At 40.3% G+C, this 16844-nt stretch overlaps 1 protein-coding gene across 3 annotated transcripts in view; it reads left to right on the top strand.

The window, feature by feature from the left end:
* Window positions 1-16844, top strand: part of tncb (tenascin Cb) — a 147688-nt gene that overhangs the window by 43534 nt on the left and 87310 nt on the right. For all 3 annotated transcript variants that reach the window (XM_078550326.1, XM_078550325.1, XM_078550324.1), the window contains exons 3-6: window positions 191-1693; window positions 6477-6740; window positions 9238-9353; window positions 15029-15182. In XM_078550326.1, the coding sequence (XP_078406452.1) occupies window positions 191-1693; window positions 6477-6740; window positions 9238-9353; window positions 15029-15182 (2037 nt within the window). The remainder of the gene's footprint in view (window positions 1-190; window positions 1694-6476; window positions 6741-9237; window positions 9354-15028; window positions 15183-16844) is intronic.

Raw genomic sequence — 16844 nt, 5'->3', positions numbered from 1 at the left:
CAACTTGTGTTACCAGAAGGTATATACTTAACTTCATGTTGTTGAGTAAATTATTACAATATCTTTGGCATATGAGAGCAGATATAATTGTGATGTCCAAGCAATTAATGTCTTTAAAGCCCTTCAGTCTTAGTTGCCTACTCTGTACAAATCATGTCTTATTGTACACTAACTAACATTTTTTGCATAGGTCGTGTTGACGTAAAACCTTTCTGTGGTGCACATGGAAACTACAGCACAGATACCTGTGGCTGTTTATGTAACCCAGGCTGGAAAGGAGCAAATTGCACAGAACCTGACTGCCCAGAAAACTGCAATGAAAGAGGTACCTGCGTTAATGGCAAGTGCTTGTGTGAAGAAGGTTTCACCGGTGAAGACTGTAGCATTGAAGTATCCTGCCCTAACGACTGCAGTGATCAAGGCAGGTGTATAAATGGAGTCTGTCATTGCTTTAGTGGTTACACAGGAGAAGACTGTGGTCAGGAGTTGTGTCAATTTGACTGTGGTGAATATGGAACCTGTGCCAATGGAGTTTGTGTCTGTGATGAAAGTCATACAGGTGAAGACTGCAGGATAAAGCTCTGTCCCAACAACTGCAGTGGCCAAGGTATTTGTGTTAATGGACTTTGTGTCTGTGATGAAGGTTTAACTGGAGAAGACTGTACGGATCTGGCCTGTCTTAACAACTGTTATAATCGTGGCCGTTGCGTGGATGGAGAGTGTATCTGTGATGAAGGTTTCACAGATCAGGACTGTTCAGAAATTATTTGCCCCAATGACTGTTATGACCGTGGGCGTTGTGTTGAAGGGGTATGTTACTGCGATGAAGGTTTCACTGGTGAAGATTGCGGAGAACTTGTCTGTGTGAACAAATGCAGTAACAATGGCCTCTGTGTCAATGGGAAGTGTGTCTGCAATGAAGGCTACACGGGTGAAGACTGCAGTGAATGGGCTTGCCTGGATAACTGCAACAATCGTGGAGCCTGTATCGACGGAGTGTGCATCTGTAATGAAGGCTTCACTGGAGAAGGTTGTGGTGAATTGGCCTGTCCAAACAATTGTAATAATCATGGGCACTGTGATGATGGACGTTGTATCTGTGATGAAGGCTTCACAGGGGAAGACTGCAGTGAGCTCCTCTGTCCGAGCAATTGCAATAATGTGGGTAGCTGCGTCAATGGACGGTGCATCTGTGCCTTTGGCTTCACTGGAGATGACTGTGGTGAATTAGCTTGCCCAAACAACTGCAACAACCGAGGCCGCTGTGTCAGTGGTCAGTGTATCTGTGAGGAGAGCTATTCAGGAGAAGACTGCAGTCAGCTGATTTGCCCTAATGACTGCTCTGACCGTGGACAATGTGTCAATGGCCAATGCATCTGTGAAGAAGGTTTCACAGGGGAAGACTGTGGTCAGCTGGCCTGCCCAAATAACTGTAATAACAATGGCCGCTGTGTCAATGGTCAATGTGTCTGTGATGATGATTTTATTGGCGAGGACTGCAGTGAACTGGCCTGTCCTAACAACTGCAATAACCGTGGCCGCTGTGTCAATGGTCAATGTGTCTGTGACCCAAATTACAGAGGCCTAGATTGTGCAGATTTGGCCTGTCCCAATAACTGCAACGATCGTGGGCATTGCGTTGATGGTCGATGTGTTTGTGATGAAGGCTACATAAAAGAAGACTGCTCTGAGGGTAAGTGATACCAGTTTTTGTTTCCACTTGGTTTGCCATAGACAAGTATCTATTTCATTCAAGATCTATCTTCTTTATTAGCTTTTATTGCATTACAGAAATTCATAATAGTATCTCCTAACAGGAATGTTGGGCAGTAACTCAATGCATTCAACTGTACCTAGCTGTCTATTATTTACAATACAAAAGGGATATGAATTATATTTTACATGTTTTTCTAACAATTTGATTAGCTATGGTTTCATAATATAGTTTTTAAAATCTGAAATTAAACTGTAAGATCTCTATTCATTCCCAATCTATTTTGTTATATCTTGCTTTTAGATATTTTAGTGCTTAAAAGGAAGTATGTAGGAAGTACTGGTGTATATATCTTTAAATAAATGATCCTATGCTGAAAAACACTTAGGTAAGCAATTGAGTTGCTCACTGTCTGGTTTTGAAATGTGAAAAAAACACTTCCATGTGAATCCAAGAGATTTTTTCCATATGCTTGATAGACCATGCCAAAAACTCTGTAGTTCATAACTACAAGTTATACACAATGGAATGAGACATGACCTTAATCGTTCTTTGCCCACCCCAATTAATTTGCTGAGATAGTCAACAACTGACAAAGTAGTAGCAATGTTTATTCTCTGCAGTCTCCTTGTCTGGTATGTCCAGAGCTTCCTGATTTTAAATAAGTAAATAAATAGGATAATTATCACTTCTTCCATTCCTCCAACATGACGCATTGATTCTCCATTCTTTTTGGTCAAAACTATTTATCATAACAAAAGCAAAATTCTGCGGATGCTGGAAATCTGAAATAAAAACAGAAAATGCTGGAAAAACTCAGCAGGTCTGGCAGCATCTGTAGAGAGAGAGAGAAACAGAGTCAGCGTTTCCAGTCCAAATGACTCTTCTTCGGAACTGGAAAGAGGTAGAAATGTGATGAGCTTTATGCTGTTGAGAAAGGAGGGTGGAGGCAGGTGGAGCAAAATAGAAGGTCAGGGATAGGGAGAAGGCAGGGGAGATTAAATAACAAAGATGACATGGAACACAAGACAAAGGGAGTGGTAATGATAGTATTAAAGGCTAAAGTATTGGTTCAAAGTAGGTGTTAATAGCAGAAGAAAGGTCAGCACTGTCTGAAAGTAAAATAGCAGAATGTGTTAATAACAGAAAAAGGATCAGCGCTGTCTGAAAGCAAAGCATGAGAACAAGATACAGACTGGCACTTGCAGGGAAAAAAAAACAATTCAAAATGGAGGGCAAAGTTCATGGTCTGAAGTTGTTTTTAAACTATGTATTCCCTTTTGTACCTTTTTCTCCTTTTGTAGCCTTATTCCTCTTTACCCATGCTGTCCTCTATCAGTTGAGTAAGTACGCTTTATAGAGGGGATATCTCCACATGTCAATTGTTTTTTTTCTCCACATTCTTCCCTAAGATGGAATGTTCTATGACTAGTTCTAATGAGTTTCCTCAGAGCTCAAGGGCTGGATTTTCATCCTCGAAGTAAGTAGCGGGAGCCAGGAAAATACCTGGCTCGACCCTCCGCCACCCCACACCCCCCCACCCCCACCCCTTGGGATAAAGTGCCAGCAAGAATCTGATTTTCATTGTGGGGGAGTTGCCTTGAACCATGATTCTTTGAAAAGCTGGCCCAACTCCATGAAAACCAGCACATGCCTAGCTCCACAATGGAGTCAGCAGATCAGAAGCGCAGGATCCCGCACCCTTAAAAGGCACACCAGAAAATCAGAGACCCCAGGAATGGGGTCAGGAATCTCAGAATCGGGTCCTGACCGCCATTTTTAAAAGGCTTCCAAGTCATCCCGACTCAGTGAAAATCCAGCCTCTAATGCCAACCAAAACTATGAAATAAACCCCTGGCTTAAGAAAAATGAAGTATTATGGCCTGCCTTTGAAACAATCTGGTGAATCTTAGATACGTCTTTTTCGAATTGGCAAAGCAATCTAAAGGCAAGCGTTGTATTCTCTGGAATGTTATCGATCATATTTGAAATAATACTCTCAGAATGCGGGGAATTAAAACTTGGAATCTGGCCACCAGCCTGACAGATCAGTTACAATCTACTGTACCATGAACCAAACCCTAAGTGTTTCACCTCTTGAGGGAAATTAAACACTCCCTAATCTCAAAGTCGTTCAGCAAAGTTCAAGAACATGCTCCCAACCTCTTATTTCAATTTCCGATTTTAATCAACTGATTTCCAAAGCACGTCATAGTCTTTATTGCTATAACCCTCAATCCTTGTCTTAACCAGATTTCTATTTGATTATTTTCAAAGGAATTAATCTACATAGATTTTGCCTGGAATCTTTTCTGCATATTCGCCACTGTGTGAACATTGAATTCCTTATTGGTCCTCATGCTACTTTTGTATCTTTGCAAACACCCTCATCTCCACCATCCCCCCGCTCCCACTCCCTCCAGCCAGTTCTACATTCACACGGAGTTAAAACAAAAATTTGCTCAAAGCGATAATGTCCACACCTTTATGGATTATGTCACCGGCTTCTCCAGTCTTGTTCATTCTCATTTTCTGAGAGCCACTTCATAATCAGGGGCAGAAAATGTGACCTTTGTCATTCTTCTTTGAACCTTTTCCATACATCAGCATCAAAACTATACGGAATGGGTTGCTATGATCTGGAATGCACTGCATGAAAGGATGGTGGAAGCAGATTTAATTGTGGCATTCAAAACAGAATTGGACATATACTTGAAAGGAAAAATTTGCAGAGCCATAGGAGAAAGAGCAGGGACGTGAGACTAATTGGATAGCACCGAAAATATCCTGTACAGCCAAGATGGGTTGAAAAGCTGTGTCTGTGTTGTGATTCCATGATTTTATAACAATACGCTGAAGGCCTCACTGATAATCAACACAAAGTTACAATATTTGTTTTAATGTATATGTTAAGAGCATGTCGTCCTCAGAAAACAGGGAGCTAATTTCATTTTAGTGGAGAGACCCTATTTGTAAACAACTTAAGTAACATACCCTTAAATAACATATTTAACCCATTTGAAATCCATGCTTATTTTAAAATTATCTTCAATCAATTAAAATAAAAATGTGTCCAGTATATGGCACTGTAACATTTGAATATACTATGCAGTGAAACCTGCTCACAGAGGATCCAGATAGTTATGAAAAAAGACAAGTGTAATTTTATTGATCAAAAAATAAACGTGGGAAAGGCCTATCAAAAATCCTCCTGAAAATAAGCAGGAAGTAATATATCAGCAATGTCAAAAGAAAGTCAGCAACGAACATTGTGGTGATAGTGTAATATTTTAAATTTGTTGCTGACCACATCTTTACAAGAAAATGCTATTCAATGACTTTGTTGATAGTCACCTTACTCTGACTTGACACTTCTGGATCCACACTCTATCTAAGGCACTTCTACCAGCAGTTTGCAGAAGTATAAGCTGGTATATTAAATCACAGAATATGGGTTTCTTCCTGGATGGAAGTAAATGATCTGACAAAAATAACTGGAAAGAAAGCAAAAATTGATAAGACTGTCCTCCTTGCCTCTCATGTATTAGTTAACTGTGATGGTAAGGATTTCCCAGAGACTCACCCATTCATCCTTGAGTGGCCATACTTCTCATGACTCAGAACTGTATTCTTAAATTATTTAGCCTGGATTAACACTGCACACTGGAATTTCCATAGGATTCCCACTCCATCTTCTGGGGCAATTACATTTCAAAGAGTACTTCATTGACAGTAAAACACTTTGGGGGCGACCTAAGTTTGTGGAAGGAGCTATATAAATACAAGTCTGTCTTTCTTTCTTGTTAATCTGGAATGTGGACAATATCACATGCTGGGCCTGACTTGACTATTCCAACACACTTCTGACCAGTCTCCTACATTCTATCCTCTTTAAACCTGAGATCACCCAAAACTCTGCTGCCCGTGTCTGACCTTGCACCAAATCATCTTCAACCATCATCTTGGTGCTCACTGATCGACACAAACTCCCAGTTAAGCAATACCTCAATTATAAAATTTGTATCCCTGTTGTCAAATCCATCCGAGGCCTCACCCTTCTATATTTTCCTCCAATTCCATAACCCTTGAAGATATCTGTGCTCCTCTAATTCTGGCCACTTAAACACCCCTAATTTTAATGACTCCACCATTGTTCACCATGCCTTCAGCTGTCTGGGCCCTGAGCTCCAAAATTCCTTCCCAAACCTCTCTGCCTCTTTACCTTGCTTCCTTCCTTTAAGTTATTCCTTAAGACCTGTGCCTGTGAACAAGCTTTTGGTCATTTGTCCTAATATTTTCTTATGTGGCTTGATACCATATTTTGTTTTATAATGCTTCTGTGAAGTACCTATAGAAGTGCTATATAAATACAAGTTGTAGTTACTTGTAGATAAATAATCAAATGTATTTAAACTTGGACATATTTACTAAAACAAACATATAGCAAGATACTATACAGCTCAATAGAGGGTTACAATACACTATGCTATGTTGATTTTTACCACTCATTTCATATTATACGGTTGGCTCTTTCTTTACTCCCTCCCTCTTCCTTTATGTACCCTTGCTTCATTCTTATAATGTCTAATTTCTACTCTTTTCAATAGTGGTAATGCATTCCATTATGGGCACTGGGCCTTTGCCCAAATTTCTCAGTTTAGAAATTTTGCTTGAAGACAGGATTGTAACCAGTGTTATACTTTATTTACTTCAGTACTTCTTGTGTTCAAAACTTTACCACGTAGTTTGTTTCTTCCTGCAGTTTCACCCCCTAAAAACCTAAAGGTGACTGAGGTGAATCCTAAAACTGTGGACCTAGAGTGGTCTAATGAAGTCCGAGTAAGTGAATACCTTATCACCTATGCCCCAACTACTCCTGGTGGTCTACAATTGGAAATAAGAGTACCCGGAGACCAAATGTCATCCACTATCAAAGGACTAGAGCCAGGGGTTGAATATTTCATCAACGTTTATGCTATCCTTAACAACCAGAAAAGCATTCCTGTCAGTGCCAGGATAGCAACACGTGAGTATCGCCAGTCTCTGTAAGAATGTTAATTTGCATATTTGAGCCTGTGAACAGCAAACTTATCCATCTGTGATTTGTTAATAATGTTGGTGCAAAAGGCACTTTAATAAGCTTCTATTAACATGAGAACAGTGCTGGTTGTTAATTGGGAGAAAGCAAATTTACATCCCAGGGTCAAAAGTAATGAGGCAATAAAAGTCCCTGAAAAAACAATATATTTGGCAAGCACAATTATTTTCAATTAAAAAATGGCTTCAGCATTTGAGCTTCAGAAGGAACACGGCCTGATATTGGGAATATGCATATTTAAAACTATAGTATAATATTTATCTGTTATAAAGAAGCATAAATCAATCCACGCTTAGCTATCCACCTGTCAAAAATCAAGCTTTTAGGTGTTTTTGTTTGGAGACTTGAAGCAAAATTATAGACAGTTGAAGTATAGATAAAGAAGTTACTGTTGTCAATAGCAACAAGAAGACTTACCCCCGACACCTGGAAAAATGAGTCAGAAAACTATCATTGGTGATGAAGGCACCAATCTGCTTGTGTCAAATTTCTATCTTTTCCACTTTAATGGAAGTATTAACCCATTCATTTTAGGTTAAAATTGCTAACACTGCCATTAAAGTAGAAGGAAGAAAAGTTTGGTAAGAGTCCATTAGCTGTTTGCCCATTGCTGACAATTTCTATTCTGTAATACCTCCAATTGTGATCAGCTTGTTTGATGCAACAAGTTAACATTTTGATGAATTACTGGATATTAACTTGTCAACAAATGTTAATGGATGAAGCAATATGCTACAGGTGGAACTTCCAGGGAAAAGAAATCGACAAACTGTCACACCTGAAATGTGTTGTATTGATTCCAATTCAATGACAAACAAGAAATAGGAATTACTTCACTGGTCTAGTTGCAAAGAACTAAATTGAAAAGTTGTGCACTAATGTATCTAAACTACATAATCTAGATGACATCACAATTACTTTTTTATTGCCACTTCCAATTTAGCATCTGAAACAGTGACAGTAGACATGGAGCATCAATAATGCAGCTTCACTCACAGTGATGTTTGCTCAGAATGAAAAATAGTCAAGCATAGTCTTTTTGCAGCCATTCACTATCAAAGAACTGTGTTATTTTGTAAAATAACAAGTCATTTTTGAAAGGTTTTAAGTTGCATTAGTAATCAAATAGCAATTATACATTTGCCTCAGAGAACTCACTGGGAGTTCAGATCTCATAAACATTTATTCTGACCTTTCCGGTGTATGGTTTTCATCTTCTGTGCTTTTAAATGTATTGCCCAATTAGTAGTGTTTCATTTTGTTGCGTGTGAATGAGCCTGACCCGAAATTCCAATTAGAGTGGTAATAGATCGAAAGAAAGCTCACTAAGGTGATTGTAAAAGCATCTTCTTTCAACTACAGGTCAATCAGCACTTTCTGTCATAAAAAAATTAATTGCCGGAAAACTGAACAGAAATGCAGAAACCATAAAGATTACATATTTTCCAATTAGTTCTGTTTTATTATGACCCATCATTCATCAGAAGGTAGTGTTGACCCTTAATCGGGGACATTGATAGTGAATGCGGCTCACTGATGTCATGAAGCACAGGTTCAAGAGAATGAAATATTTCTCATTTTTAAAGTTAAATTAGCTGAAGGATATAGGAGATTCTCGTTTGGAAGACTGGTGAAAAGCTGCACAAAAGGTTGCACATGCGACCTTGAGAATTTGAGAATGGCTTCAACTTTTCCACTTCAGGCATTCTAAGTTCTTTCTGTAACCTTGGGTCTACATTTTACTGTTGCTGCCACCAGCTGCAGGCTGTATTTGTACATCATGGTATTAATCTTTTTGCATTGATCTCTTGTGATGGATATATCCTGTGAATTTTTTTTTTTAATGTGATCTCAGCAAGAATAAAAATGAATCAAAACTGTAATATAGAAACAATTCATACTGGAATTATTCATTAGATTGATGTCAAAATCAATGTAAAATGATAGCAATCAGCAGCAAATATTTCAAGTGAATGATTTTCAAGTCTGGTTGTTTGAGTAAAGCCACTCTCAGATTAAATATTTAAGGGTTACATTTTAACATGTGCCTTACCTTTCAGGCAAATTCCTTAACATTGTGTATACTAATAACTTACATGAAAGAGAAATAAAAATCATGTCCTTATTCTTAGCCTTTAAAGTAAATTGAACATGTATTCCTGCAATGCTTCCTGAAATGTTGATTTTTGCTGAATGCAAAGCTTGTTCCAAATTGGTAGTCTTATCAATTTTGCTCCAATGAGCCACTTTACCAACCTCAAAACAGGCCATTTTGCAACATCTATGCCTACTTAAACCACATTAAAGTTAAAGACTGTTTGTTGCTTGAAGCTAGTTCTGCTCTCAACCTATAATTGTTCTAATAGAAATGATCTATTATATGTGAAGTTCCAGCTTTCTAAAATTAATCCCTGCCGCCCTGCAGATCTACCCACGCCAACTGGTTTAAAATTCAAGTCTATTCGTGAGACCACCGTGAATGTGGAGTGGGAACCTTTGGAGATTGAGTTTGATGGTTGGGAGCTCATTTTCAAAGCCCCAGTAAGTCAAATGTCTATGGCTGCCATGGCGTTATTGATTTCTTTTAACATGGGCCAAATTTATTGATCAATTCTGGTGCCAATATTTTCAATCCGTTGATAATTGTATACTTTAATTTTCCAATTTTCTTTTTTTTTAAATTTCATGTGAAACAAGATCCTGGATCATTTCTTGTGATCTACAGTAACTGTGAATCATATGTTTCTTCCTTGGTATGGAATTAAAATCGAAGAAGCGTCTACCGTTGTTACATTGACTTCAGAAGCAAGTCATATTATGTGGGATCATCTATTCCTGTGTGTCTTTTATATGTGATGTTATCTTTGTAGCTGTTCCCCCTAAAAGTCTTTCTAAAGGTTACCTTCATCTCAATAAAGTCAGTGGGCTGGATTTTCGGCCTCCAATGGGGCTGGGAGTAGAGGCAGACAAGAGTTAAAAATAGCCACACCGGCCAGCCCCATTCCACCTCCAGGCGGAAGTGAATTCAGGGGGAAGCAGAGCTACCCACCCGCATGAGGCAGGTGGAGCCATCACAGCTCATCTGGAGATATTTAAGGCCAATCAAAGGGGGCTGAGCGGAATTTTCCAGTCAACATCCAGGCTCCCGCAGGCAGCAGGGGTTGTTCTCTCAGTGGCAGGCTGGGGTGCCAGCACTCCAGGCAGTGGGCCCATCACTTGAAATCTTCAAGACCCATCTTGAGAATATTTCCATTTATAAGTTTTAATTTTCAGGTCCACCATTTCAGCAGGTCATGGTTAGTTTAACTAGCGCTACCCCTATAAACATTACCAGATATGGATATTAATCCTTGATGCTTACGCAACTAAAGCAGATGCAGAAGAGGCTCTCCTTTTTTTTTTTCTTTCATGAGATGTGGATGTTTATTGCCCATCACTAATTGCCCTTGAGAAAGTGGTGATGAGCCGCCTTCTTAAACTGTTGCAGTCCATGTGGTGTAGGTACACCCACAGTGCTGTTAGGAAGGGAGTTCCAGGATTTTGACCCAGCGACAGCGAAGGAACAGTGGCGATATAGTTCCAAGTCAAGTTGGTGTGTGACTTGGAGGAGAACTTGCTGATGATGGCGTTTTCATGCATCTGCTGCCCTCGTCCTTCTAGGTGGTGGAGTTTGCAGGTTTAGAAGGTGATGTTGAAACAGCCTCGGGGAGTTGCTGCAGTACATCTTGTATATAGTACACACTGCTACCACTGTGTGTCCGTGGTGGAGGGAGTGAATGTTTAGGTTGGTCAATGGGGTGCCAGTCAAGCAGGCTGATTTGTTCTGAATGATGTCAAGCTTCTTGTGTGTTGTTGGAGATGCACTCATTCAGGCAAGTGGAGGGTATTCCATCACACCCCTGACTTCTGCTTTGTAGCTGGTGAACAGGCTTTGGGCAGTCAGAAGGTGAGTTACTAACTGCAAAATTCCCAGATTCTGACTTGCCTTTGTAGCCACAGTATTCATAAGATCATAAGAAATATAGGAATGGAGTAAACCATTCAGTCAATCAAGTCTGCTCCATCATTCGATGCGATCATGGCTGATCTGATTCTGGCCTTAACTCGACTTGCCTGCCTGCCCCCTATAAGCTTTGACTCCACAGTAGCTCAAAGATTTTCCCAACTCAACCTTGCATATATTTAATGACCCAGCCTCCATTGATTTCTAGGGTAGAGAATTCCAAAGATTAACGACCCTCTTAGAGAAGAAATTCCTCATCTCCAACTAAAATGGGAGAACCCTTATTTTTTAACCATGCCTCTCATCCTAGATTCCACCACAAGGGGAAACATCCTTTCAGCATCTACCCTGTCAAGAATCCCCTCAGAATCTTATCTGTTTCAATAAGAACGCCTCTCATTCTTCTGAATTCCAATGAGTGTAGACCCAACTTGCTAAACCTTTCCTCATAAGACAACCCCTTCATTCCAGGAATCAAACTAGGAACCTTCTCTGAACTGTTTCCAATCCAAGTATATCCCTGCTTAAGGAAGGAGACCAGAATTGCACACAGCATTCCAGGTGCGCTCTCACAATGCCCTGCAGAGGAGTAGCAAGACTTCCCTCTTTCACACTTCATCCCCCTTGTAATAAAGGCAAACATTCCATTTGCCTCCCTAATCACTTGCTGTACCTGCATGTTAACTTTTTGTGATTCATATATAAGGGCACGCAGATCCCTTTGTACTGCAGCATTCTTCAGCCTCTCTCCTTTTAAATAACATTCTGCTTTTCTATTCTTCCTGCTAAAGTGGACAACCTCACAATTTCCCACATTATGGCCAGCCAGCGTGAAGCACACACTGAAAAGCTCAGTGCTGCTGGGGTGGGGGGCGGGCGATGACGTCAACGCGGATGGGGGCAAGCGCTAAGAGAAAGCTCCTTGAAGACAGAGAGCGGCCTCAGGGAGCTGCAGACCCGAAAACCAGGAAATAAAGTTTTGAAAATCAGAAAAAAAATGTCGACAGATCGCAATCAGGCACCTGAACATATAAATGATAAAAGTATTGTCCACTGATTTTTATTTTTATTTTATTCAATAACAGAAATCTCATCCACCTTGGATGAGGTTTGATGAAAAATGCTAAGTCCGCCTGGCTGATTCGCCCGTCCGCCACTCGTAAGGTTGGATGGGCCTCAAAAATCGGAGACAATTATGCCATTAATGGGCTTAATTGCCCTCTTAATTGTCAGCGGGCCTGCTTCCGACTTTTGCAGGTGCCCACTGAGCGAAATATCACATGAGCACGGGATGACGTTGGGACGCTCACCCGACATCTTCTCACGCTATTTTACGCCCGATCAGGTCGGGCACGTGCCCGCCTGCGAGGCGTAAAATTCTGCCCCTGGTGAATTAAGGGAGCATTCCCTTTAAAGTCACAATGATGGACATTTTTCCCCCAGGAGTGGGTACAGAACCTAGAAACAGTCCTGACCTCTGTTTTCCACTCAGAAGGGAAAATCCAATCCAGTGAGGCAGCCCGGGCTATGTTGCCTCCACTGACCCTGATATTATCGATGGGAATTATTTTTTTGATTTACCAGCAAGTATGCCTGAACAATGTGTAAGAGCAAACCAGCCCCCGCCCCCATTCCTCAGCTCTTTTCCTCCTTCATCCAAAATAGATGCCTTGGTATCATTAAGGTGCGGAATTTTCTTTCATGTCAATCCTCTCATATCACTGTCATGTTTATTTATTCATTTGTCGTGCAGACAGCTGTAAAATCTTTGTACATCTGTTCCTGAAATATGCATGACTAACACTTACATTTTCGGCTGTTACATGTCGTAACAAATGATTGTTACAAGAGATTTTCTTTCATCAAATCCAGTAAGCCACAGCTAACATGATGATACACCAGAAAATGGTGTCAGATAGTTGGATTGAGTAAATAAAGAGAAATTGTTTCCAATAGCTGGAAGGTTGATAACCAGAGGGCACCGATTTAAGGTGATTGGCAATGAATCAGAACTAAAACATATAAGATCCTGAGGGGACTTGACAGGGTGGATGCTGAAAGGATGTTTCCCCTAGTGCAAAAGACTAGAACGGGGGCACAATTTAAAAATAAGGGGTCTCCCAATTAAGACAGAGATGAGGAGAATTTTTTTTGCTCTGAGAGTCCAGAGTCGGTAAAACACTCTTCCCCAGAGGCGGTGGAGGCAGGGTCATTGAATATTTTTAAGGCTGAATTACATATATTCTTGATTGACAAGGAAGTTTCAGGATATGGGTGGGGGGGAAGGTAAGAAAATGGAGTCGAGGTCACAATCAGGTCAGCCATGATCTTGTTGAATAGCCAAGCAGGCTCAAATGGCTGAATGGCCTTCTCTTGCTCCTAATTGATATGTATGTTCATATTGAGGAAAAGCTTTATTAAGCAACAATTGGATTTGGAATTCACTGTCTGATAGGGTGGTGAAAACGATTCAGTAGTAGTCTTCAAAAAGGAATTGGATAAATACTTGAAAGAAAAAAGATTGAAGGGATATGGGAAGAAGCAGTATATGCTAACTGTCTTGGTCTTTAAAAAAGGCAGCGTAGATGAGACAAATGGCCTCCTTTTTCTGTGCTGCACTACGCTATGACTGGGATTTGGGAAGATAAAAAGCAAAAGGGGGCAAATGTCTGAGATTCAGAAATATAAATAAACGAAAGATGCTGAAAACATGCAGAAGTAGCTCCAATAGTGTCTGAAATGTGAAAAGCCAGTTTGAGGTAAAGACCCTACAACAGACTTGGGCTTAATTTGACTCATTTATATAATTTTAATCAATTTTAAAACGTCTTTCTCATTGTTTCCTTAAACTGAGAATGGTATGCGCAAAGAAATAAAGTTTAATTCGAAATGCATGTCCGTCGGTCTGCTCGTTTTAAGACCATGTTTTATTTTGACCTTTGGATTTTATTAAGATTAAAGTAATGGGCCAGAAAAGACTGAGGTATTAACGACTCTTAACTCTAAGGCTCCCAACTGTTCCACATAGCAACAATGTTGTATTGACATCCATAACCAAGCTCTATAAAAAAAAAGGAATGTTCAGTCCAGTAATGGAATAAGATTGATAGGAGTGGTAACCCATATGGAGTTAAAAGAAATAAAACAGAACATGCTGGAAACATTCAGCAGGCCAGACAGCTTCTGTGGTGAGGAACAGAGTTAGGTTTCAGGTTGATACTTCTCATCAAAACTGGAAGAAGTTAGAGATTCAACAGTTTATAAGCAAGTACAGAGCCAGGGAGAAAAGGAACAGGGATGGTCGGATTGCGGAGGTGTGGGGACAGGAGAAAGGAACAAAAAGGAGGTCTGTGATAGAGCTAAGGGTAGTTCTGAGGGATGATGGTGCAAGGCAAAAAAAAGCAGACATTCAGATCTACAAAGAATGAAAGGCTGGATCCGGAGGAAGTGTAAATGGGTAGAGCAGAACCATTACCAGCATCATCTGACTGAGAAAATGCTTCTGAGTGCACTGTTGCACTGAGTGTGAAGGCTGGAAGATGTAAAGTGCCTAACCAAAAGATGAGACGCTATTCCTAGGGCTTGCACTGAGCTTCATTGAAACAGTGCAGGAAGCGGGGGAGAGAAATGTCGGAGTGCAAATAGAATAGAGAATTAAGTAGAGAATTAGAGGGTCACGCTTGCAGCTAAATTCAGATTTAAAAATGAAAATGAAAAGGAAACAAATGAAAAGGTCCGATAGGGTCGTGTTTTTCAAAATCTCTCATGGCATTGGCACTGCAATTTGGACTCTAACTTGCCATTTGTCTCCTTTGGGCTATGAAGATGATAGTCATATTACTAAATACTCCATGCCAAACAGTGGCTGGTGGTAATGCCAGATTATTGTTTGGTATTCTTAATAATGCTGCCTAAATTATAATCTGGACTCGATGACAAATCCCTTTCTTAACAATAACATATCTCTAAAGTATGGTAAATCAGCCCATCAGCTTCACATAAATATTCTTGTTGCCCACTCATTACAAGGCAGCCTTACCAAACACAATTAGTTGACATCGTTGCACTGGATGGCATCAGAAAATGCCATGCGTCTACCCACGTGTCTGGGGCAAAATCTGAAATAATGAACCAAAGAAATGTGCCTCTCACACATCGCTTTTATGTCTCTTTGCACTTTCTTACCAAATTTGAAATATTCTTTCGGTTGCAGAAAGAAGAAAACGGAGAGATTTCCAACAGCCTGAAGAAACCAGACGTATCATTTGTGCAGACTGGCCTGGCTCCGGGACAGGAGTATGAAGTCAGCCTTCGTGCTGTGAAAAATAATACCCATGGCCCACAAATTAAGAAAATACTGACAACAAGTGAGTAAATCCAAATGTGTTACTTTACCCCTCTGCTTGATTGTATTCCAGCTTGTACAACCATCAATTTGAGTCAGTGCAAGAATTAAGTTCATATCACATACTGAGCTGATTAAAGTCGACTTTAAGTGAATTATCTCTAAAAGGTCCCTTTCCTTGACTAATGATGTCACATGATAAGATCATGGCTAATCTTCTACCACAACTCCACTTTCACACCTTATCCTCATCTCCCTTGATTTCCTTAGTGTTCAAAAATCTATCAATCTCAGGCTCAGATATACAAGGGGAAGATGGTGGCATAGTGGTAATGTCACTGGACTAATAATCCAGAGTCCCAGGTTAATGCCCAGGGGACATGGGTTCAAATCTCACCGTGGCAGCTGGTCGAATTTAAATTCAATTTAAAAAATCTGGATTTGAATGCTAGTCTCAGTCATGATGACCATGAAACTATCATTGATTGTCATGAAAACCCATCTGGTACACTAATGGCCCTTTAGGGAAGGAAACCTGCCATCCTCGCCTGCTCTGGCCTACATGTGACTCCAGATGTGGTTGACTCTTTAAATATCCTCTGAAATGGCCTAGCAAGCCACTCAGTTCAAGGGCAATTAGGGATAGTCAACAAATGCTGGCCTTGCCAGCAACACCCACATCTCATGACAGAATAAAGAAAAAGAAACTCCATGACTGAGCATCCACAGCTCTCTGGAGTAGAGGATTCCAAAGATACACAAGCCTCTGAGTGAAGAAATTTCTCCTCATCCCAGCCCTAATTGGTAGACCCCTTATTTTGAGATCAAGACCCCCCAGTTCTAGACTCTCCAGCCAGGGAAACCCTGTCAAGCCCTCTAGGAATGTTATTTGCTTCAATTACATCACCTCTCATTTTTCTAAACTCCAGAGAATATAGCTCCATTTTACTCAATCCCTCCTCAGAGGACAATCCTCTCATTTCAGGAATTAATCTTGAGAACCTTTGTTGCACTCCCTCTAAGGCAAATATATTCTTCCTTAGACAGCAGGACCAAAATAGTACACAGTACTGCAGGTGTGGTGTCACTGAAGCCCTATAAAATTGCATTCAAATACATATGCAAGAGTTTTTAAGCTATTTTCAACAGGTTACAATTATTTGATATTCTTAATAAAATCTCTTTGTTAAAAATAACTTAATAAAAAAGGATTTTGACCACTCAATGCAATGCATTGATACTCTTAACACAGCCCAGGAAACCATACTTTACCTAGAGTTCTGGTGCTCAGCAGAGGTGCTGCTTTATGTGTTTCAGAGTCTCCATTTATAAGCCAATCGCGGGATATTGCTAAATCTGGGATTCAACATCTGACACTTTCCTTTACTTTCGTGAGTTGAAACAAGGAATGCTATCTTAGCATCTGTAGAAGAAATGAAAATAAATTTTTTAAAAATTAAAGCTCTCCTATCCTCCGCCTCCATTTGGTAGATGTAGGGCCGAATATTCCATGGAATGACAATCACCATCAGATTGCCACTCCGCTCCTTTTAAATTGCCTTGGTCTGGAGCTGCACATTTCCTGACCAGAATTCCAACTGGGGCCTGCTGAGTGCGGTGTGGTTGCTCCTGGAGCAGCCTCCTTTTTATGGCATTAGGTGCCATAAAATAGTAAGCTTAAAGG

This window comes from Cetorhinus maximus, chromosome 10, assembly GCF_964194155.1.
Source record: "Cetorhinus maximus chromosome 10, sCetMax3.hap1.1, whole genome shotgun sequence".
In the NCBI taxonomy this organism is placed as follows: Eukaryota; Metazoa; Chordata; class Chondrichthyes; order Lamniformes; family Cetorhinidae; genus Cetorhinus; species Cetorhinus maximus.
Note: the sequence above shows the minus strand (reverse complement) of the source record. Positions and strands in the feature narration are given on the sequence as shown.